Below are 21,843 nucleotides of genomic sequence, written 5' to 3' on the forward strand. Positions count from 1 at the left end.
AACGCAGTTCCAATCATTAGAGAACTTAAAAGTTAAAATAATAAGAATGCGAGCGCAGCGAGCACGCGTAGGCGTTATGAAAAATCACTCGTCAGTGGTCCAGAGAAGCTCCTTTTTTCTAAGTCGTCATCTTTTTTTGCATCTTTTGGCCCTTTTTGTTGTTTTTTTTTGTCGGTTGAGTCTCCTTTTTTTATCGCCCTTTTCTGTCATTTTTTGGCGCCTTTTAGCTGCGTTTTTGGCCATTTTTTCCCCTTTTTTTTGGACATACTTTTTGTTCCTTTTTTTTGTTCATTTTTATAATTTCTTGGCGCCTTTTTGTGTCGCTTTTTGTTTTCCTCATATTTTAAGTTGTTTTTTGTCACTTTTTGGCCCCTTTTTTCAACCGAATCTTCTTGTCACCTTTTTCGGTTTTTTGTCTTTTTTGCGGTTTTTGTTGTTTTTTAAGGCCTTTTTTGTTACTGTTTGTTGTATTTTTTGTTTTTTTTTGTTGATTTTTGACTCCTTTTTGTGGCACTTTTTTGTTTTTTTTTTCTTTATTGCCCCTTTCTTTGTCGCGTTCTCTAATCTGCTTTTTATTTTTTAGCCCTTTTTTACTCTTTTGCTGTTGCCATTTTTTAGCTTTTTTGTTACATATTTGACATTTTTGTCATTTTTTGACTCCCTTTACTTTTCGCTGCATTTTTTTGTCGCCTTTTTTTGTTATATTTTTTATTTGCCGCCTTTTTTTATTTTTGCCTTTTTTGCCACATCTTTGTGGCCTTTTTTAATTGCATTTTCCTGTTGTCTTTTTGTTGTTCTTTTGTCGTTTTTTACTTTTCTTCTCTCTTTGTGTTTTTAATAGTTTTTTTTTTTTGTTGTTTTTTGTCACTTTTTGATTCCCCTTTTTCAGTCACATTTTTTCGTCTTTCCGTCGTCTTTTTGTAGTCTTTTTTTTAAGTGTAGAGATTTATTGTTACAGTAAAAGCCAAACACCTTCCTACAGTGTAATTAAAAAATATATATTTGTCTCCCTGAGAAGCTAAATTATTAAAAACAATTTTGTTGGTATTTAAAAACGCGAGTTTAAAAATTGTTTGTGATCACGAATGTCTGTGGACTGAAATATCCTGAACGTGCTCACTACGCTCGCATTTTAGATGATTTTTACTTCCCGAGCGTAAGCTAAGGAACATCGGGGACGTTCAGCGAAGCCGTTCGAAATGCGGTAGTGGTTCGATGACGAATTTGGCCGTTTACTTTTTTTTGCATTGGTATAGTTTTGGAAATTTCATTCTACCCGATAAAATTTTATTGACAATAACGAGACGGACAGTAGTACAATGGTAAGAAATATTTGTGGCTCACCAGTTCAGCCGAATTTGTCGGAGAACATTTAGCGAGTACTCATAAAATAATGGATTATTATGCTTTCTAACATCTGGGGATTACCGGCACGCGACAACTTGAAGTTGTAAATTTCTCTTGCTGTTCTACTACTGTCCGTCTCGTTATTGCTAATAGATTTTTATAGGGTAGAATGAAATGTCCAAAACTGTAATACGCTGCGACTACTTTTCTTTTGTGCTGTGACTAGTGTTATCCATGTTGATGACTTCATTACAAATTTTGTATTGGACAAATTAAGAACGATTTACCTCACTTCTTCGAAAATATGAAAAACACGTATTTACAATAATAATGATAAGTAAGAATTATAATATTCAGAACATTTTGTTCGATTGTGGTTTAATTCAAATCAAACTAGTTTCTACGTGACATTCTTTCGATGTATAAACATAATAAACACTCGAGAATGCTGCATATGTTTCAAGTACTTCAGGAGCGAGGGAAGTTCTGTCGCAACAACTTCCCAAACTGTTTTTTTTTTAATGCAAAACCTTCGCGGGGGTTTCAACTGTCTTATGTATATTTTTGTATATGTATTTATTTGAACCAATTATATTATACATTTTGTACATAATCTGGCGAGTCAATTTTACATATATGTCAAATATAATAACATAGAAATGAAAAATTACAACAATAAAACATTGGGGGGGACACAATTAAGAAAACAATAAAATAATAACAATGTAATAACAACGCTATATATGTAATAAGGAAGAAATATCTACAATATTAGTAGTGTCTTTTAAAAATGTAAATTCCTCGGGGGCACCAAATGTCTTCTAAAAATGTGAAACCTTCTCGGGGGTTCCAATTGTCTTTTTTTGAAAATGTAAAAACCGTCTCGGAAGCTCCAAATGTCCCTGTTTTTTAATGTGAAACCTTCTCGGGAGTCCCAAATGTATTTTTTTAAGAATCTGAAACATTCTCGGGGCTCCCAACTGTCCTTTTAAAAATGTAAAACCTTGTCGGGGGCTCCAAATGTCCTTATTTTTTAATGTGAAACCTTCTCGGGGCTCCCAACTGTCTTTTTTAAAAATGTAAAATCTCGGGGTCCCCAAATGTCTTTTTTTTAATTGTAAAACCTTCTCGGGGCCCCAACTGTCTCTTTTAAAAATGCAAAACCTCGGTGGCTCTAATGTATTTTTTTGAGAATTTAAAAACTTCTCAGGGGCCCCAACTGTCTTTTTTTGAAAATGTAAAAACCTTCTCGGGGGCTCCAAATGTCATTTTTTTAATGTTAAACCTTTTTGGGGGTCCCAAATGTATTTTTTTTTTATAAATGTAAAACCTCGAGGGCGCCAAATGTTTTTTTGTAAGAATGTGAAACCTTCTCAGGGGCCCCAACTGTCTTATTTTGAAAATGTAAAAACCTTCTCGGAGGCTCCAAATGTCCTTGTTTTTTAATGTTAAACCTTCTCGAGGGTCCCAAATGTATTTTTTTTTTAATGTAAATCCTTCTCGAGGGCGCCAAATGTCTTTTTGTAAGAATGTGAAACCTTCTCGGGGCTCCCAACTGTCTTTTTTAAAAATGTAAAATCTCGGGGTCCCCAAATGTCTTTTTTTTAATTGTAAAACCTTCTCGGGGCCCCAACTGTCTTTTTTAAAAATGCAAAACCTCGGTGGCTCTAATGTATTTTTTTGAGAATTTAAAAACTTCTCAGGGGCCCCAACTGTCTTTTTTTGAAAATGTAAAAACCTTCTCGGGGGCTCCAAATGTCATTTTTTTAATGTTAAACCTTTTTGGGGGTCCCAAATGTATTTTTTTTTTATAAATGTAAAACCTCGAGGGCGCCAAATGTTTTTTTGTAAGAATGTGAAACCTTCTCAGGGGCCCCAACTGTCTTATTTTGAAAATGTAAAAACCTTCTCGGGGGCTCCAAATGTCCTTTTTTAATGTTAAAGCTTCTCGGGGGTCCCAAATGTATTTATTTTAATGTAAAACCTTCTCGAGGGCGCCAAATGTCTTTTTGTAAGAATGTGAAACCTTCTCAGGAGCCCCAACTGTCTTATTTTGAAAATGTAAAAACCTTCTCGGGGGCTCCAAATGCCCTTGTTTTTTAATGTGAAACCTTCTCAGATGCCCCAACTGTCTTTTTTTGAAAATGTAAAAACCTTCTCGAGGACGCTAAATGTCTCTTTGTAAGAATGTGAAACCTTCTCGGGGCCCCCAACTGTCATTTTTTGAAAATCTAAAAACCTTCTCGGGGGCTCCAAATGTCCTTTTTTTTTAATGTTAAACCTTCTCGGGGGTCCCAAATGTATTTTTTTTTTAATGTACAACCTTCTCGAGGGCGCCAAATGTCTTTTTGTAACAATGTGAAACCTTCTCAGGAGCCCCAACTGTCTTATTTTGAAAATGTAAAAACCTTCCCGGGGGCTCCAAATGTCCTTGTTTTTTAATGTGAAACCTTCTCAGTTGCCCCAACTGTCTTTTTTTGAAAATGTAAAAACCTTCTCGAGGACGCCAAATGTCTCTTTGTAAGAATGTGAAACCTTCTCGGGGCCCCCAACTGTCATTTTTAAAAATGTAAAACCTTCCCGGTGGCTCAAATGTATTTTTTTAAGAATTTAAAACATTCTCATGGGCCCTAACTGTCTTTTTTTAAGAAAGTGAAACCTTCTTTTTTCCTTAGATTGTGATATTGTTTTAACATAGAGGTTATCACGAAAAAGTAAAATTCCACAAAATCAAATTTTATAATTTTTCGACTGTACTTTAGAAGCGAGGGAAGTTCTGTCGAAACAACTTTCAACCAATTTTTTTTATGGCAACCATTATAAACTAAAATAAAAATATGTATCTAATGTTTGAGTAAAAGTAAAGAAACGTGCCAACAGTTTGTTACAAGTGAGTTTTTCTATTACAAAATTTTGTGTTAATGTCATCCACATTTTTGCAAGGACGCGTATATCAGTTGGACAGATACATTGTAACACTAATAATAAAAGTTTTGTATAATTGTTATTCTTGAATAGTGATTTATAATCAATAAAATAACGAAACAATTTAATCACTGAAGATTTGCGATAACACTTATCAACTTGTAGACGTGAAAGTGAAGCAGAAACTAAACTAAAAAATGGTTTCTACGAATTGCAATAACCGGATCACAATGCCAACGGTCGAGACATTTTTATAACTTGTCTAGATCTAGGTGAGGCTCAGCATCCCCTAGCCTCCCTCTAAGTACGGCCTTGTTTAGAGGTTATGAAATATCGAGAAAATATGAAAGTGTCAAATTCCCCGATGGACTCCATTATTGTACGTCCTCGCTAACAAAAACAACTTGAAAGTGTTTATGTTTAAACATCAGAAGAATGTCACGTAGAAATTAGTTTCATTTGAATGAGTTCGTCCCCTCAAAACAGAGAATCAAAACTATTAAGTTAAGCTACAATCGAGAAAATATTATGAATATCATTATTATAATTCTTATTAAATAAAGACGTTTGTCGTTCTTAATCTGATCAATAAAAAATATGAATGCAATGATGAATGACAAGTAAAAACTCATCATATTTTGCACATTTTGGGTAGAATCTATTCGGCAAAATTTTGTACATCCAACAAAATAAATTGACTGATTTATTAATTTTTTTGAGTCACCTGTATAAGCAATCCAAAAATTTAAATGAAATGATAAAAACAGACTCATCAGGATCAGGAAAGTAATGAATCTATATAATTGTATCACACAATTTAATCGTTTCCACTACTACTTCAAGGTCAACAAGTGCAACACGCTTCACTTTTTGCCGCAACAAAAATGCAAAACACTTCATTAAAAATAACGTTTCTGAAGTGTGATAACTTCAAAACTGCCAAAAATGCGCTCCGTGCTGTTAATCGCCGCTATAAACTTAACTCTCCCTGTATTAATCCACAGTTTAGAGTGCTACGTTAGTGTCAATTTAAACACTGTGCAACCCCAAGATGAACGGGCCCAACCGACAAAAAAGCAATGTGAAGCACTTGATTTTGAACCATCCGAAAAGGGATTCCGATGTGTTACAGTAACCGCGGAATCAGGTACTGAAAGTCGCTTGTTTTTACATTAATTATAAGTTTTTTTTTTAGATGACATCCGCATGAACGTCCAAGGCTGTCTACCACCTAATGCAACCTGCGACGATTTTATGCTAAGTCGAATCGAAGAAACGGAATCAAAAATGGGGCTTCACTTTAAGAGTTACAATTGTTACGAGTGCGGAACGGATTTGTGCAATTCCGGGATTACGTATAGCGTGATTCGAGAAAATACGGGCAAAAGTGGGACTTTGCGGATTTTTCTAGTTGGTGTTACGTTTGTCGTGTTGGCAGTGGCGGTGATTGCGATGGTGAGCAGATGCAGAATCCCGATACCGGAATTTTGACCAGAGAACTTGATGATCATAATTACCGTTATTAATAAAATATAAAAATTGTTATTTAGAATGGCTAGTGAAAAAAATTGGTCCAAAGAGTTTAGACAGTACTTCCCTCGCTGTCGGAAACTTGACGACTGCATGCCTATTGTGTTTTTTTTCTCATTACATTTTTGTAGTGGGAATTTAAAAAAAAAATGCGATGACGTCATCAACATTTTTGCAAGGACACGTATATCAGTTGGGATAGATGTAGTGTAATACTAAGAATAAAATTATTATATTCTCAAATTTTCGAGAAAATGAATTGGGTCGTTTTGAATATTGATTTGTAATAATCAATAAAATAACGAAACAATTTACTCACGTATACGTATTAGAGGCAACTGAAAATCGTGTATGTATAAACATTCTTAATTTAGGATGACAGGCGTGACAGCATACGTGAGAGTCAAACAGAGAAACTGTAAACAAAACGACCATCGGTTTTATTGCTTCGACTTCCGCTTATTATATAAAACATTGGGTTTTATTTTAATTCTTGACGGTGAAATTCACAATTGGTTGATTATAAACATGTCTATTTCACATTCGCGGAACCAAGTGAGCGCATAAAAGAAATGCAGGTCTGTAATGTTAAAGTCGATGTAAATAAGCGTGCTACCCTTATGTTTCAACCGAGTTTTTCCTTTAACAAATTTTGTGTCTACCAAATTGGGTTGGTTGGGGTGTAATACTAATAATAAGTGTTGCCTTTAATTTAATCAATAAAATAAATTGACTTCATTAATTTTTTTGAACCACCTCTTAAGAAAATCTAAAAAATATGAATGGAATGATAAATCACAAGTACAAACTCATCATATTTTTTGCATTTTAGATAGGATTTATTCAGCAAAATTTAAGGGTGACGTCATCAATTTTTTTAGGAGGGATGAACAAATACATTTTGAACAAAAGTTTACCATGCTTATAATAACTTTAAAATATCCCCAAGATTTCAAAGCATTCGGTTTTGTAATTCCTGATTAAATCGATAAAATAAAATAAATTCACGCCTTCATTAATTTTTTTGAGTCACCCTGCATATGCAAATCCAAAAATATGAATGGAATGATAAATCACAAGTACAGACTCATCATATTTTGTACATTTTAGATACGATTTATTCGGCAAACTTTTGAGCTGACGTCATCAGTTTTTTGTAGAAGATAACCAAATATATTTTGACTAAAAATTTATTATGCTCTTTATAACCTTAAAACATCTGCAAGATTTCAAAGCATTCGGTTTTGTAGTTCCTGATTAAATCAATAAAATAAATTTACGCATTCATTAATTTTTTTGAGTCACCCTGGATATGCAAATCGAAAACATTTGAATGGAATGATAAATCACAAGAAGAGACTCACCATATTTTGTACATTTTAAATAGGATTTATTCAGCAAAATTTTGTGGTGACGTCATAAATTTTTTAGGGGGGACGACCAAATACATTTTGATCAAAAATTTACCATGCTTATGATAATTTTAAAATATCTTCAAGATTTCGAAGCATTCGGTTTTGTAGTTCCTGAGTAAATCAGTAAAATAAATTTACGCTTTCATTTATTTTCTTGAATCACCCTGTATATGCAAATCCAAAAAATATGAATGGAGTGATAGATCACAAGTACAGACTGATCATATTTTGTACATTTTAGATATGATTTATTCGGCAAATTTTCGAGCTGACGTCATCAAGTATTTGGAGGGGACAAGCAAATATATTTTGACTAAACATTTATTATGCTCTTTATGACCTTAAAACATCTGCAAGATTTCAGAGCATTCGGTTTTGTAGTTCCTGATTAAATCAATAAAATATATTTACGCATTCATTAATTTTTTTGAGTCACCCTGTATATGCAAATCCAAAAAATATGAATGGAGTGATAGATCACAAGTACAGACTCATCATATTTTGTACATTTTAGATATGATTTATTCCACAAACTTTTGAGCTGACGTCATCAAGTTTTTGGAGGGGATAAGCAAATATTTTTTGACTAAAGATTTATGATGCTCTTTATAGCCTTAAAACATCTGCAACATTTCAAAGCATTCTGGTTAGCAGATTAAAAATTAAATTTCAAAATGTTGTTTTATAATTTTGATTTTTTTTCCAAAAATCTGGACGTTTCGGGTGAAAAGTCGATTCAGAGTTGTAAACTACATGTGTAGGACTATGTTATTTTATACAATTGAAAACCCATTTACTATGTACAATTTTGAAGTGACGTCATCGCATTAGTGGTGGGGATGATTAGACAAATTTTGGTTAGCGTTTTACCATCTACATGATATTCTTAATATAAGTACAAAATTTCACAACAATCGGTCGAGTACTTTCGGAGATTATCTGTCTAATAAAAATCCGGGACGGCAGACGGACAGACGGACGGACGGACGGACAGACGGACAGACAGACGGAAATGGGAGACCTATTTCTTCGTCTTCTAGGGGTCATGAAAGATCGAGAAAACGTAAAAGTAGAGAGTCGGCCGACGGACTCGATTACAATACTTCCTTTGCTTACGCTCGGGAAGTAAAAAAATTTCCAAAGTAACCGTCCACTGACAATTCGGGTCAAAAAAGTTCATTAAGTTGTTTTAAAGTTTTAAGGTTACAAAATCTGGCAAAAACTGTAACACTGTTGCCAGTAATTAATATTCAAATTTAAACTGCACATTTGAATAAGTAATAATTCGGTTTTAACTTTAAAAAACCGTATCAACATTTTTGATTATATTATCAAATGACGAATTCTGTATATTTTGATGAATATAAAATCAGCTTCAAGTGGACGTTATCGACAGTCTCACGACAGATAAACCGTTTTGTCAATGAATCAGTTCATCCAACGTGAAGAAAAAAATTCGTGGCTCACTTTTGTCTAAAACATTATTTAAATGTCTCAATAGAGTCATGTGTGCAAATATTAAAAAACATTTCAAAATCTGTGCTGAATTTATTTCAGGTTAGCTTTTTTATCTATTATCAGGCGCTTTTCCACACCTCCCCGTCCCCGTTTTATCTCAAAACAAATATTTGTACAAATCATCAGCCTTCTACAACCGAATTCCCCATATCAAGCCACGCCAGAACTGTAATGTAGTGAAACAACACGATAACCATTTTTTGTGTTTTTTTCGTCGGAAAAAAACAACAAAAATGACAATATTCCTGGTTACAACAACCCTCTGTTTGCTCTTGGTAGCACCCGGTAAGACCCACTTCCTCCTATTCCATTTCTAACCCACGTCCTCAGCTCGCAGCTTACGGTGCTACTCCACGAACTTCGACGCCTTGGAAGCTCAACAGATCGACAGCGAGCCCGTCGACAAAGAATGCATCGACTTCATCGCCGAGGTCTCCTCCAGACAAGGAATTTCTACCGAACTGTTCCCGTTCGAAGAAACCGACCTTCGTTGCTTCACCGTCAAAATTGACACAGGTAAATGAGTAACACTCACCTTGTTTATCCTAACCATTTTATTGCCACGATAGATAGAGCAAATATCGCCATACAAGGCTGCACCACTCGGGATAGCTGCGGCTCGATGGTGAACAACATCAAAGCGAACACCTCGAAACTGTTGTACGAAAAGGACTTCTATTTGAACAACATCGCCTGCAGCGAGTGCGAGGGAGCCCTATGCAACGGAGGCATCGCACGATCTGTCGTCGTCAAGAATTGGATTTCAGCCGAGAGAAAAAAATATCTCGTTATCACCGTTGTGATAATTATTGTTTTCATGACCGTCATATCGGTAATGCTGAGGGTTTTTTCGCGGAAGCCCGGAGCGAACGGCGGTGACAAAAAATATGCTTTGTTGAAAGTGTGACTTATTTTGTCTTTAATGAATAAAGTTTGGGTTATTAATTATCTAATTACGCAAAATTAGTGCGGGGAGCGTCACCGAACTACTTAAAAATAAATCGGATACCGTTTACCAGCAATCGCAGTTTTACTTTTATGTGGCAAAAATTTTCTGGGAAAATGGAGTGAGCCGTTGGTGATTTAATCAATAAAATAAACTGACTCATTCATTTTCCATTTTTAAAATTTTTGGATTTCTCGATTTATCGATTTTTTTTTTATTTTTCAATTTTTATCTTTACTATTTTTGATTTTGACCTAATACAATTTGAAATTTTTATATTTTTCGACTACTTTTCTATTTCTCCATTTCCCGATTTTTTTGTGTTCCGATTCCACCATCTTTTGATATATGTATGTATATTTAGATTTTTCGATGTTTCAGTCTTCGTATTTTTCGATGTTACGATTTCCCAATTTTTCAGTATGTATTTCAATTTGGCTTTTATCGATTTTTTGATTTTTCAGTTTTTCATTTCCTCAATTTTTCAATTTTTTTTCTTTTTTTTCATGTTTCGATATTTCAGTTTTATGATTTTCCAAAATTTCGATTCTTCAGTTCTTCGATTTTTCGACTTTTCGATTTCCCAATTTTTTAGTTTTTCGATTTTTCAAATTTTCCATTTTTAGATTTCAGATTTTTCAGTTTTTTGATGTTCCGATTTTTCAAGTTTTAAAATGATGCATTTTTTGGTGTTTCGATTTTTCTACTTCTCGGTTTTTAGATTTTTCAATTTTTTGATGTTTCGATTTCTGGATTTTTCAGTTTTTCGATATTTTAATTTTAGATTTTTTAGTTTTTTGTTTCGACTTCTCCATCTTCCGATTTTCCGACTTCTCAGTGTTCGATTTTTCAGTCTGTTAATTTTTCCACTTTTAAAACGTTTCGAGGTTTCCATGTTTCGATTTACCGATTTTTTTTAATTTTTCAATTTTTAACTTTACCAGTCACGATTTTGACCTATTTGTATTTTTCGACTACTTTTCTATTTCTCCATTTCCCAATTTTTTTTCTGTTCCGATTTCACCATCTTTTGATATATATTTAGATTTTCGATGTTTCGGTCTTTGGATTTTTCGATGTTACAATTTCCCAATTTTTCAGTTTTTCATTTTCTCAATTTTTCAATCTTTCAGTTTTGGAATTTTTCAATTTTTCAATTTTTTTTCTTTTTTCAATGTTGCGATATTTCAGTTTTATGAATTTCCAAAATTTCGATTCTTCAGTTCTTCGATTTTTCGATTTCCCGATTTTTTAGTCTTTCGATTTGTCAAATTTTCCATTTTTAGATTTCAGATTTTTCAGTTTTTTAATGTTCCGATTTTTCAATTTTTAAAATTATGCATTTTTTGGTGTTTCGATTTTTCTACTTCTCGGTTTTTCAGTTTTTCCGTTTTTAAAATTTTTGATTATTCGAATTTTCAGTTTTTCGGTTTTTAGATTTTTCAACTTTTTGATGTTTCGATTTCTGGATTTTTCAGTTTTTCGATATTTTAATTTTTCAATTTTTCGAATTTTTAAATTTTAGATTTTTTGTTTCGACTTCTCCATCTTCCGATTTTTCGACTTCTCGGTGTTCGATTTTTCAGTCTTTCAATTTTTCCACTTTTAAAATGTTTAAATTTCTGGATTTACCGATTTTTTTTTTAAATTTTTATATTTTTCGACTACTCCACTTTTCTATTTCTCCATTTCCCGATTTTTTAATGTTGCGATTTCTCGATCTTTAGCTGTTTCGGTTTCTCGATGTTTCAGTCTTTGAATTTTTCAATCTCTCAGTTTTGGAATTTTTCAATTTTTTTTCCTTTTTTCAATGTTTCGATGTTTCAATTTTATGATTTTCCAATTTTTCGATTCTTCAGTTCTTCGATTTTTCGATTTCCCCATTTTTTAGTTTTTCGATTTTTCAAATTTTCCATTTTTAAATTTTAGATTTTCAAATTTTTCAAATTTGCCATTTTTAAATTTTAAATTTTCAGATTTTTGAAGGTCCAATTTTTAAATTTTTCCATAGTTTAATTTTTCAATTTAAAATTATACATTTTTTGGTGTTTCGATTTTTCTACTTCTTGGTTTACGTTTTTCGGTTTTTCAGTTTTTTCATTTTTTAATTCTTACTTATCATTCGAATTTTCAGTTTTTCGGTTATTAAATTTTTTTTCTCATTTTTTTTTAGTTCCAAATATTGGATTTTTCAATTTTTAACTTTTAGATTTTTCGATTTTGGCCCATTTTGATTTCTCGATGTTTCAGTTTTTCAATGTTTTTCGATGTTTCGGTTTTTCGATTTTACAATTTTTCAATGTTTTAATTCACCAATTTTTCCATTTTCCCAATTTTTGGCCAGTTCAATTTTGGAAGTTTTCAGTTTCCCGATTTTTCCGATTTTGAATTCTTCGATTTTCCAATTTTTGAACTTTTCGGTTTTAAAACTTTACGTTCTCGATGTCTCGGTTTTTGGATTTTTTAATTTTTCAATTTTTAATTTTACCAGTTACGATTTTGACCTATTTATATTTTTAAATTTTTATATTTTTCGACTACTCCACTTTTCTATTTCTCCATTTCCCGATTTTTTAATGTTCCGATTTCTCGGTCTTTGAATTTTTCAATCTTTCAGTTTTGGAATTTTTCAATTTTTTTTCCTTTTTTCAATGTCTCGATGTTTCAGTTTTATGACTTTCCAATATTTCGATTCTTCAATTCTTCGATTTTTCAAATTTTCCATTTTTAAATTTTAGATTTTCAGATTTTTCAAATTTGCCATTTTTAAATTTAAATTTTCAGATTTTTGAAGGTCCGATTTTTAAATTTTTCGATAGTTTAATTTTTCAATTTAAAATTACAAATTTTTTGGCGTTGCGATTTTTCTACTTCTTGGTTTTACGTTTATCGGTTTTTCAGTTTTTTCATTTTTTAAATCTTATTAATCATTCGAATTTTCAGTTTTTCGGTTTTTAGATTTTTTTTCTCATTTTTTTTTTTTAGTTCCAAATATTGAAAATTTTCAATTTTTAACTTTTAGATTTTTCGATTTTGGCCCATTTTGATTTCTTAATTTTTCAATGTTTTAATTCACTCATTTTTCCATTTTCCCAATTTTTGGTCATTTCAGTTTTGGAAGTTTTCAGTTTCTCGATTTTTCCGATTCTGAATTCTTCGATTTTATAATTTTTGAACTTTTCGGTTTTAAAATTTTACGTTCTCGATGTCTCGGTTTTTGGATTTTTTGATTTTTCAATTTTTAGATTTCCCGATTTTTCGATTTCCCAATTTTTCGACTTTTTTGAATTTGGAAATATTTCAATTTCTGGATCATATTTTACACATTTTTGATAGAATTTATTCAGCAAAATTTTGAGATGGCGTCATCAATTTTTGGGGAGAATAAACACATATATTTTGATTCACAATTTACCATTCTTACAATAACTTCAAACGTCTGATTCATTCATTATTTTGAGTCAGCCTGTATAAGCAAATCTAAAAAATCGGTCGAAAGTTGTTTCAACAGAACTTCCCTCGCTCCTGAAGTAGAATGAAACACAAAAAATAACATACCAAATCAGATTTAGGACTTTAACTTTTATGGAAATGTGCAATTTAACACCTTTTAAATTTAACAAGTTTTCACAAGATTAATAGAGGCAAAATCAGTCTTATCTTAGCAAGTACTAGCCCCGCCCACCCGCCCCCTATTTTCTCAGAGGATATGTCATTTGCCAAAATAAGTCTTAACGTAGCAAGTACTAGCCCCGCCCACCCGCCCCCTATTTTCTCAGAGGGTATATTATTTGCCAAATCAAGTCTTATCTTATCAAGTAGTAGCCCCGTTGATCCGCCCTCTATTTTCTTAAAAGATATGACATTTGCCAAAATGTTAGTATTTGCTAAGATAAGACAAATAAAAAAAAATAAAGAAAATAATTCAAACCAATCCAAAAAAAATATATAAGTTCAAAAAAAATCCAAAAAACAAGAAATTAAACAGAACTCAAAAATTAAAAAAATCCAAAAAATCGAAAATATCTCAAAAATCCAAAAAATCAGAAAGTAAAAGAGCAAAAAAATATCCAAATAATCCAAAAATGGAATAAGTCCAAAAAAAAACAAAAAATTGGAGAAATCCAAAAGAACCCAAGAAATTCAATAATTCCAAAATTGCATGAAAATGAAAAAAAAAAATAGAAAATCGAAGAGACCAAAAACTCAAAAGAACTCGAGAACTTTACAAAGTACGAAAATTCAAAAAATCGAAAAAATCCCAAACTTCAAAAAAATCAGAAATAAAAAAAAACAAAAATTCCAAAACCCAAAGAACTCGTGAAATCCAATAATTCCAAGGATCAAAAAAATCGAATCTATCCAAAAAACCCCTCAAAAAAAGGAAGAAATCCAAAAAACCTAGAATCTCCAGAAATCCAATAATTCCAAAAATCCAAAAAATCGAAGACATATTTCCAAAAAATCGAAACAAATAAAAAATCCAATAATTAAAAGAATTTAAAAATTTTAAAAATGCAAGAAATCCAAGAAACTCAAAAACCCAATAACTCCAAAAAATCCAAAAAATCGAAAATATGCACAAATCTAAGAAATTCGAAAAGCAAAAATTTCTAAAAAATTCTACAAAATCTAAAAAACCTAAGAAATGCAAAGACCCAAAACTCAAGAAATCCGATAAACGAAAAAATCAAAAATATCGAAAAAAAAGGAATTTATAAATTCAAAGAAATAAAAAAAAGAATTTATAAATAAAAAAAAATCCAAGAAATCCTAGAAAGTAAGCAGAATTCAAGAACTCCAAAAATCTAAAAATTGGAAAAAAAAATCAAAAAAAAAAAGCAAAATAATCCTAAAATGGAATAAAAGTTCATAGAAACAAACCTAAGAAATCTGATTTTGGCAAATGACAATCTTATGAGAAAATAGGGGGTGGGTGGGCGGGATTAGTACTTAATACTTAATACTTAATAAGACTTATTTTGGCAGATGCCATATCCTCTGAGAAAAAAGGGGGCGGGTGGGCGGGGCTAGTACTTGCTAAGATAAGATAAGTTGGACACTGTAATCAATAATCAATCAATAAGACTTATTTTAGCAGATGAATGCAGTGGTAAATTACAAGTAAAAACTCATATTTTGCACATTTTATGAAAAATTTGTCCGGTAAAATGAGATGACGTCATCAATTTCTTGGGGGGAATAAACAGATATATTTTGGTTACATGCTTACAATAACATTAAAACATCCGCAAGATTTCAAAGTATTCATTTTTGCATATCTTGATTTATTCAATAAAATAAATTGATTGACAAATCTAAAAAATATGAATGCATTGATAAATTACAAGTATAGACTGATCATGTTTTGCACATTTTAGTTAGGATTTATTGGGCAAAATTTTGAGCTGACGTCATCAATTTTTTGGAAGGGATAAGCAAATATATATTTATCATGTTTATCATAACTTTAAAACATCTGCAAGATTTCAAAGCATTCGGATTTGCAAATTCAAAATTATTTTGCAAAATGTTGTTTTATAAATTTTGATTTTTTTCCCAAAAATCTGGACGTTTCGGTTAAATTTGATTGTCTTTCTCTCTGTCTCACACAAGATTCCAAAATTTGTGTTGAATTTATTCCAAGACAGCTTTTTTATCTACAATCAGGCGATTTTCTACATCCGTTCGCGTCCCTGCTTTAATCCAAGACAAATATTTGGGCAAAATCAGCCTTCTGTTATTGCCTGCGACTTCCGCACATCAAGAAGCCACGCCAGAACTGTAGTGTAGTGAGAGATAACAGGATAACCGTTTTTTGTGTCTTTTTCGTACGGAGAAAACAACAAAAATGAGAATATTCCTGGTTGCAATAACGCTCTATTTGCTTTTGATAGCGCCCGGTAAGACCCATTTCTTCCTATTTCATTTCTAACCCACTTCCTCCTCAGTTTACAGCTTGCAATGCTACTCCACGGCCGCCGGCATCACCGTTTTGGAAGCCCAACGGATCGACAGCAAGGCCGTCGCCAAAGACTGCATCGAGTCCATCGCCGAGTCCTCCAACACCATACAGACGTTTAACATATCCGACCTTCGTTGCTTCACCGTCAAAATTAACACAGGTAATTTGAGTAACACTCACGTTGTTTATCCTCACCATTTTATTGCCACGATAGACAAAGCAAATATCGCCGTACAAGGCTGCAACCGTCGGGAAAGCTGCCGCGACATGGTGAAGAACGTCCAAACGAACTACTCGTGGATAGTCGGACACAACTTCTATTTCAACCATGTCTCCTGCATCATGTGCGAGGGAGACCTATGCAACGGAAACATCACACGAACTGTCGTCGTCAAATCTTGGCTCTTCTTCGTGAGAAAAACCAATTTCATTGTCACCGTCGTTATAATTATACTCTTAGTGATGGTCATATCGATAATGCTGACAGTTTTCTGGCGGAAGCGCCGAGCGAGCGAGCGTCGATGATAAAAAATATGTTTTTGTGAAAGTGTGACTTATTTTTTTTAATGAATAAAGTTTTGGTTTTTACCGATCTAATTACGAAAAATTAGTGCTGGGAGCGTCACCGAATTACAATATAACCGGTGCATTCACATGTTCGGGGTAAAAATAAATGGGTTGCCGTTTACCAGCAATCGCAGTTTTATTTTCTATGTGCCAAACATTTGTTCGACGGCACACTGAATTTTTCATTCGTATAATTCATTAGGCATTTAAGTTTTACGCTTTTTGTATTTAAGTATCAATAAAGTTGAAGTTTGATAAGTAATCTGTCAAATTGGTAACTCCATAACCATACTGACTTCCTGTCTCATCATATTTTGTACATTTTAGATTGGATTTATTCAGCAAAATTTTGAGATGGCGTCATCAATTTTTTGGGCGGAATAAACACATATTTTGATTCACAATTTACCATTCTTACAATAACTTTAAAACGTCTGATTCATTAATTATTTTGAGTCAGCCTGTATAAGCAAATCTAAAAAATTGGTCGAAAGTTGTTCAAACAGAACTTCCCTCGCTCCTGTAGAATGAAGCAAAAAATAAAATACCCAATCAGATTTAGGAATTTAACTCGTTACTATGGAAATTTGCAATTTAATTGCTTTTAAATTTAACAAGTTTTTACAAGATTAGTAATAGAGGCAAAATCAGTCTTATCTTAGCAAGTACTAACCCTCTCAGAGGATATGTCATTTGCCAAAATAGGTCTTAACGTAGCAAGTACTAGCCCCGCCCACCCGCCCCCTATTTTCTCAGAGGGTATATTATTTGCCAAAGTAAGTCTTATCTTAGCAAGCCCGTTCACCGCCCTCTATTTTCTTAAAAGATATGACATTTGCCAAAATGTTAGTATTTGCTAAAATAAGACTGATTTTGGTAAATGACATAATCTTATGAGAAAATAGGGGGTGGGTGGGCGGGGCTAGTACTTGCTAACATAAGACTTATTTTGGCAGATGCCATATCCTCTGAAAAAACAGGGGGCGGGTGGGTGGGGCTAGTACTTGCTAACATAAGACTTATTTTGGCAGATGATATATCCTCTGAGAAAATAGGCGGCAAATCTAAAAAATATGAATGCAGTTATAAATCACAAGTAAAAACTCATATTTTGCACATTTTACGAAAAATTTATCCGGCAAAATTTTGAGATGACGTCATCAATTTCTTGGGGGGAATAAACAGATATATTTTGTAACCAAAATATTCCTCCATCTTCCGATTTTTCGACTTCTCGGTGCCCGATTTTTCAGTCTTTCAATTTTTCCACTTTTAAAATGTTTAGATTTCTGGATTTATCGAGGTTTCCATGTTTCCATTTACCGATTTTTTTTAATTTTTCAATTTTTAACTTGACCAGTTACGATTTTGACCTATTTGTATTTTTAGATTTTTAATTTTTCGACTACTCCACTTTTCTATTTCGCCATTTCCCGATTTTTTGATGTTCCGATTTCTCGATCTTTTGCTGTTTCGGTTTCTCGATGTTTCAGTCTTTAAATTTTTCAATCTTTCAGTTTTGGAATTTTTCATTTTTTTTTCAATGTTTCAATGTTTCAGTTTTATGATTTTACAATATTTTGATTCTTCAGTTATTCGATTTTTCGACTTTTCGATTTCCCCATTTTTTGGTTTTTCGATTTTTCAAATTTTCCAATTTTAAATTTTAAACTTTTGAAGGCCCGATTTTTTAATTTTTCGATAGTTTCATTTTTCAATTTACAATTATAAATTTTTTGGTGTTTCGATTTTTCCACTTCTTGGTTTTACGTTTTTCGGTTTTTCAGTTTTTTCATTTTTAAATCTTTTTTATCATTCGAATTTTCTGTTTTTCGGGTTTTAGATTTTTCAGTTTTTCTAATTTTTTTTTCGATTTCCTGATTTATCGAGATTTCATATTTCGATTTATCCATTTTTTTAATTCCAAATTTTGAAAATTTTCACTTTTAGATTTTTCGATTTTGGCCCATTTTGATTTTTCGATGTTTCGGTTTTTCAACTTTTCAATTTTACAATTTTTCAACGTTTTAATCCACCAATTTTTCCATTTTCCCAATTTTTGGTAACTTCAGTTTTGGAGGTTTTCAGTTTCGCGATTTTTCCGATTTTGAATTCTTCGATTTTCCAAATTTTGAACATTTCGGTTTTAAAATTTTACGTTCTGGATGTCTCAGTTTTTGGATTTTTTAAATTTTTAACTTTACCACTTACGATTGTGACCTATTTGTATTTTAAAATTTTTATATTTTTCGACTACTCCACTTTTCTATTTTTCCATTTCCCGATTTTTTAATGTTTCGATTTCTCGATCTTTTGCTGTTTCGGTTTCTCGATGTTTCAGTCTTTGAATATTTCAATCTCTGTTTTGGAATTTTTCAATTTTTTTTTCCTTTTTTCAATGTTTCGATCTTTTAGTTTTATGATTTTCCAATATTCCGATTCTTCAGTTCTTCGATTTTTCGATTTCCCCATTTCTTAGTTTTTCGATTTTTCAAATTTTCCATTTTCAAATTTTCAGATTTTTAAAGGTCCAATTTTTAAATTTTTCGGTAGTTTAATTTTTCAATTTAAAATTATACATTTTTTGGTGTTTCGATTTTTCTACTTCTTGGTTTACGTTTATCGGTTTTTTCATTTTTTAAATCTTATTAATCATTCGAATTTTCAGTTTTTCGGTTTTTAGACTTTTTTTCTCATTTTTTTTTTAGTTCCAAATATTGAAATTTTTCAATTTTTAACTTTTAGATTTTTCGATTTTGGCCCATTTTGATTTATCAATTTTTCAATATTTTAATTCACCCATTTTTCTATTTTTCCAATTTTTGGTTATTTCAGTTTTGGAAGTTTTCATTTTCTCGATTTTTCCGATTCTGAATTCTTCGATTTTACAATTTTTGAACTTTTCGGTTTTCAAATTTTACGTTCTCGATGTCTCGGTTTTTGGATTTTTTGATTTTTCAATTTTTAGATTTCCCGATTTTGCGATTTCCCAATTTTTCGACTTTTTTGAATTTGGAAATATTTCAATTTCTGGATCATATTTTACACATTTTTGATAGAATTTATTCAGCAAAATTTTGAGATGGCGTCATCAATTTTTGGGGGGAATAAACACATATATTTTACAATAACGTCTGATTCATTCATTATTTTGAGTTAGCCTGTATAAGCAAATCTAAAAAATCGGTCGAAAGTTGTTTCAACAGAACTTCCCTCGCTCCTGAAGTAGAATGAAACATCAAAAAATAACATACCCAATCAGATTTAGGACTTTAACTCGTTACTATGGAAATTTGCAATTTAACACGTTTTAAATTTAACATAATTTTTTATTTAAGTTTTCACAAGATTAATAGAGGCAAAATCAGTCTTATCTTAGCAAGTACTAGCCCCGCCCACCCGCCCCCTATTTTCTCAGAGGATATATTATTTGCCAAAATAAGTCTTATCTTAGCAAGTACTAGCCCCGTTGATCCGCCCTCTATTTTCTTAAAAGATATGACATTTACTAAAATGTTAGTACATATTTGCTAAGGTAAGACTGATTTTGGCAAATGACATAATCTTCTGAGAAAATACGGGGTGGGTGGGCGGGGCTAATACTTGCTAAGATAAAACTGATTTTGGCAGATGTTATACCCTGCAAGAAAATAGAGGGCGGGTGGGCGGGGCTAGTCCTTGCTAAGATAAGACTAATTTTGGCAAATGATATATCATTTGAGAAAATAGGGGGAAATCTAAAAAATATGAATGCAATGATAAATCACACGTAAAAACTCATCATATTTTGAACATTTTAGATTGGATTTATTCAGAAAAATTTTGGGTGACGTCATCAATTTTTTAGGGGGGATGAGCAAATACATTCTGACTAAACATTAAATCGATAAAATAAACACTACGATATTTAGGGGAAGTCTTTCTAAAAGCATGGCTACTATAGGTATTGGAAATTCTTTCATGTAAATCCCACTGCTGGATGGAATTTCCGGAATAACCGTCTACAGATAATCGAGGTCAAAAAAAGTTATTACAATCCGGTTAAATTTCATTGTCTCTCTGTGTGCTGAATTTATTCCAAGTCAGCTTATTTATTTATTATCAGAGGTTTTTCCACACCCCTCCCCGTCCCTGGTTTATCTCAGAAACAAACATTTGTATAAATCATCAGTCTTCTTCCACTGCCCGCGAATTCCCCACACCAAGCTACGCCAGAACTGTAGTGTAATGAGTGTCTTTTTCGTACGGAGAAAACAACAACAATGAAAATACTCCTGGTTACAACAACCCTCTGTTTGATCTTGGTAGCACCCGGTAAGACCCACTTCCTCCAAGTCCATTTCTAACCCACGTCCTCCTCAGTCCGCAGCTTGCAGTGCTACTCCACGAACTTAGCCGCCTTGGAAGCCCAACGGATCGACAGCAAGCCGGTCACCAAAGACTGCTCCGACTACCTCGCCGAGCTCGCCTACAGACAAGGCGAATTCCTGCTGCCGTTCGACCATGCCGAACTTCGTTGCTTCACCGTCAAAATCGACACAGGTATATAACACGAGTAACATCCCCCTTGTTTATCCTAACCACTTTATTGCCACGATAGATAGCGCCAATATCGCCATACAAGGCTGCACCACTCGGAACAGCTGCGGCGCGATGGTGAACCAAATCAAAGCGAACACCTCGAAGCTGATCGGAGAGGACTTCCGTTTGAACAACATCGCCTGCAACGAGTGCGAGGAAGCCCTATGCAACGGGGGCATCGCACGAACTGTCGTCATCAAATCTTGGTTCTTCTACGTGAGAAAAAAATACATCGTTATCACCGCCGCGACATTTATCGTTTTCATGACCTTCTGGATACTGCTGAAGGTTTTCTTGCGGAAGTACCGAGCGAGCGGCGCTGACAAAACATACTCTTTGATGAAAGTGTGATTTTTTTTAATGAATAAAAGGAACAATGATCTAATTACGCAAAATTAGTGCTGGGAGCGTCACCGAACTACTTATAACCGGTGCATTCACATGTTCCGGGTAAAAATAAATCGGTTGCCGTTTACCAGCAATCGCAGTTTTACTTTCTATGTGCCAAATATTTGTTCGGCGACTCGCTGAATTGTCCACTGTTATAATTCATTGTGCATTTAAATTCGAAGATTTTTGTACTTAAGTATAAATAAAATTGACGTTTGTATGTAATTTTTATAATTTTGAAATAATAAAATTCGATTAAAACCTGCAAATGCATTGTTGCATACCGGGTGGGTCGTGCTTAATCTTTGTTTTTTTTTCCTCAATATTGGTATATAGTTTTTTGTAAACAACACAATAGTTCAGCATGTTTGCAGTTTCTTGTTGGGAAAACAAGACTTTGTATGTTAAGAAAAAGTGTAAAAACTATATGCCCCGCCCACCCACCCCGTCTCAATTGTAATGATTTTTTTTATTCATCGTGAGCCGAGAGCGGAGTTTACCTGCAAAACTATATTTCTCCACAAAAAATTACCATGTGAAATATGTTCTTGAAAGAGTAAAATAATAGAGAATAAAAAATCACTACAATTGAAATAGGGTGGGTGGGTGGGGCTTATATTTTGTCCTTTCCTTTTACTATACGTAGTCTTCTTTTCACA

At 32.8% G+C, this 21,843-nt stretch overlaps 5 protein-coding genes across 5 annotated transcripts in view; 4 read left to right on the plus strand and 1 right to left on the minus strand.

Annotated features, from left to right (window-relative positions):
- Nucleotides 1-9,355, minus strand: part of LOC135136985 (rho guanine nucleotide exchange factor 7-like) — a 28,284-nt gene extending 18,929 nt beyond the window's left edge. The window contains exon 1 of the mRNA XM_064066507.1: nucleotides 9,271-9,355. Coding sequence (XP_063922577.1) covers nucleotides 9,271-9,288 — 18 coding nt within the window. The 5' untranslated portion in view covers nucleotides 9,289-9,355. The remainder of the gene's footprint in view (nucleotides 1-9,270) is intronic.
- Nucleotides 5,195-5,896, plus strand: LOC135136986 (uncharacterized). The gene is made up of 2 exons (XM_064066508.1): nucleotides 5,195-5,419; nucleotides 5,468-5,896. The coding sequence occupies exons 1-2, from the start codon at nucleotides 5,218-5,220 to the stop codon at nucleotides 5,761-5,763; spliced, it is 498 nt and encodes a 165-aa protein (XP_063922578.1). The 5' UTR covers nucleotides 5,195-5,217; the 3' UTR covers nucleotides 5,764-5,896.
- On the plus strand, nucleotides 8,724-9,688 carry LOC135136982 (uncharacterized). Its single transcript, XM_064066503.1, has 3 exons — nucleotides 8,724-9,020; nucleotides 9,066-9,251; nucleotides 9,305-9,688. The coding sequence occupies exons 1-3, from the start codon at nucleotides 8,969-8,971 to the stop codon at nucleotides 9,640-9,642; spliced, it is 576 nt and encodes a 191-aa protein (XP_063922573.1). The 5' UTR covers nucleotides 8,724-8,968; the 3' UTR covers nucleotides 9,643-9,688.
- A 5,620-nt stretch (nucleotides 9,689-15,308) lies between these two features.
- Nucleotides 15,309-16,412, plus strand: LOC135136984 (uncharacterized). Its single transcript, XM_064066506.1, has 3 exons — nucleotides 15,309-15,584; nucleotides 15,633-15,806; nucleotides 15,861-16,412. The coding sequence occupies exons 1-3, from the start codon at nucleotides 15,533-15,535 to the stop codon at nucleotides 16,169-16,171; spliced, it is 537 nt and encodes a 178-aa protein (XP_063922576.1). The 5' UTR covers nucleotides 15,309-15,532; the 3' UTR covers nucleotides 16,172-16,412.
- Nucleotides 16,413-20,369: 3,957 nt separating this feature from the next.
- LOC135136983 (uncharacterized) lies at nucleotides 20,370-21,453 on the plus strand. Its single transcript, XM_064066504.1, has 3 exons — nucleotides 20,370-20,527; nucleotides 20,576-20,755; nucleotides 20,814-21,453. Exons 1-3 carry the CDS (start codon nucleotides 20,476-20,478, stop codon nucleotides 21,143-21,145), a joined length of 564 nt encoding a protein of 187 aa, XP_063922574.1. The 5' UTR covers nucleotides 20,370-20,475; the 3' UTR covers nucleotides 21,146-21,453.
- Nucleotides 21,454-21,843: the final 390 nt, after the last annotated feature.

The sequence above is a fragment of the Zophobas morio genome, unplaced genomic scaffold, assembly GCF_036711695.1.
Source record: "Zophobas morio isolate AGI-343-1 ecotype UQ-CSIRO unplaced genomic scaffold, CSIRO_AGI_Zmor_V1 ptg000028l, whole genome shotgun sequence".
NCBI lineage: Eukaryota > Metazoa > Arthropoda > Insecta > Coleoptera > Tenebrionidae > Zophobas > Zophobas morio.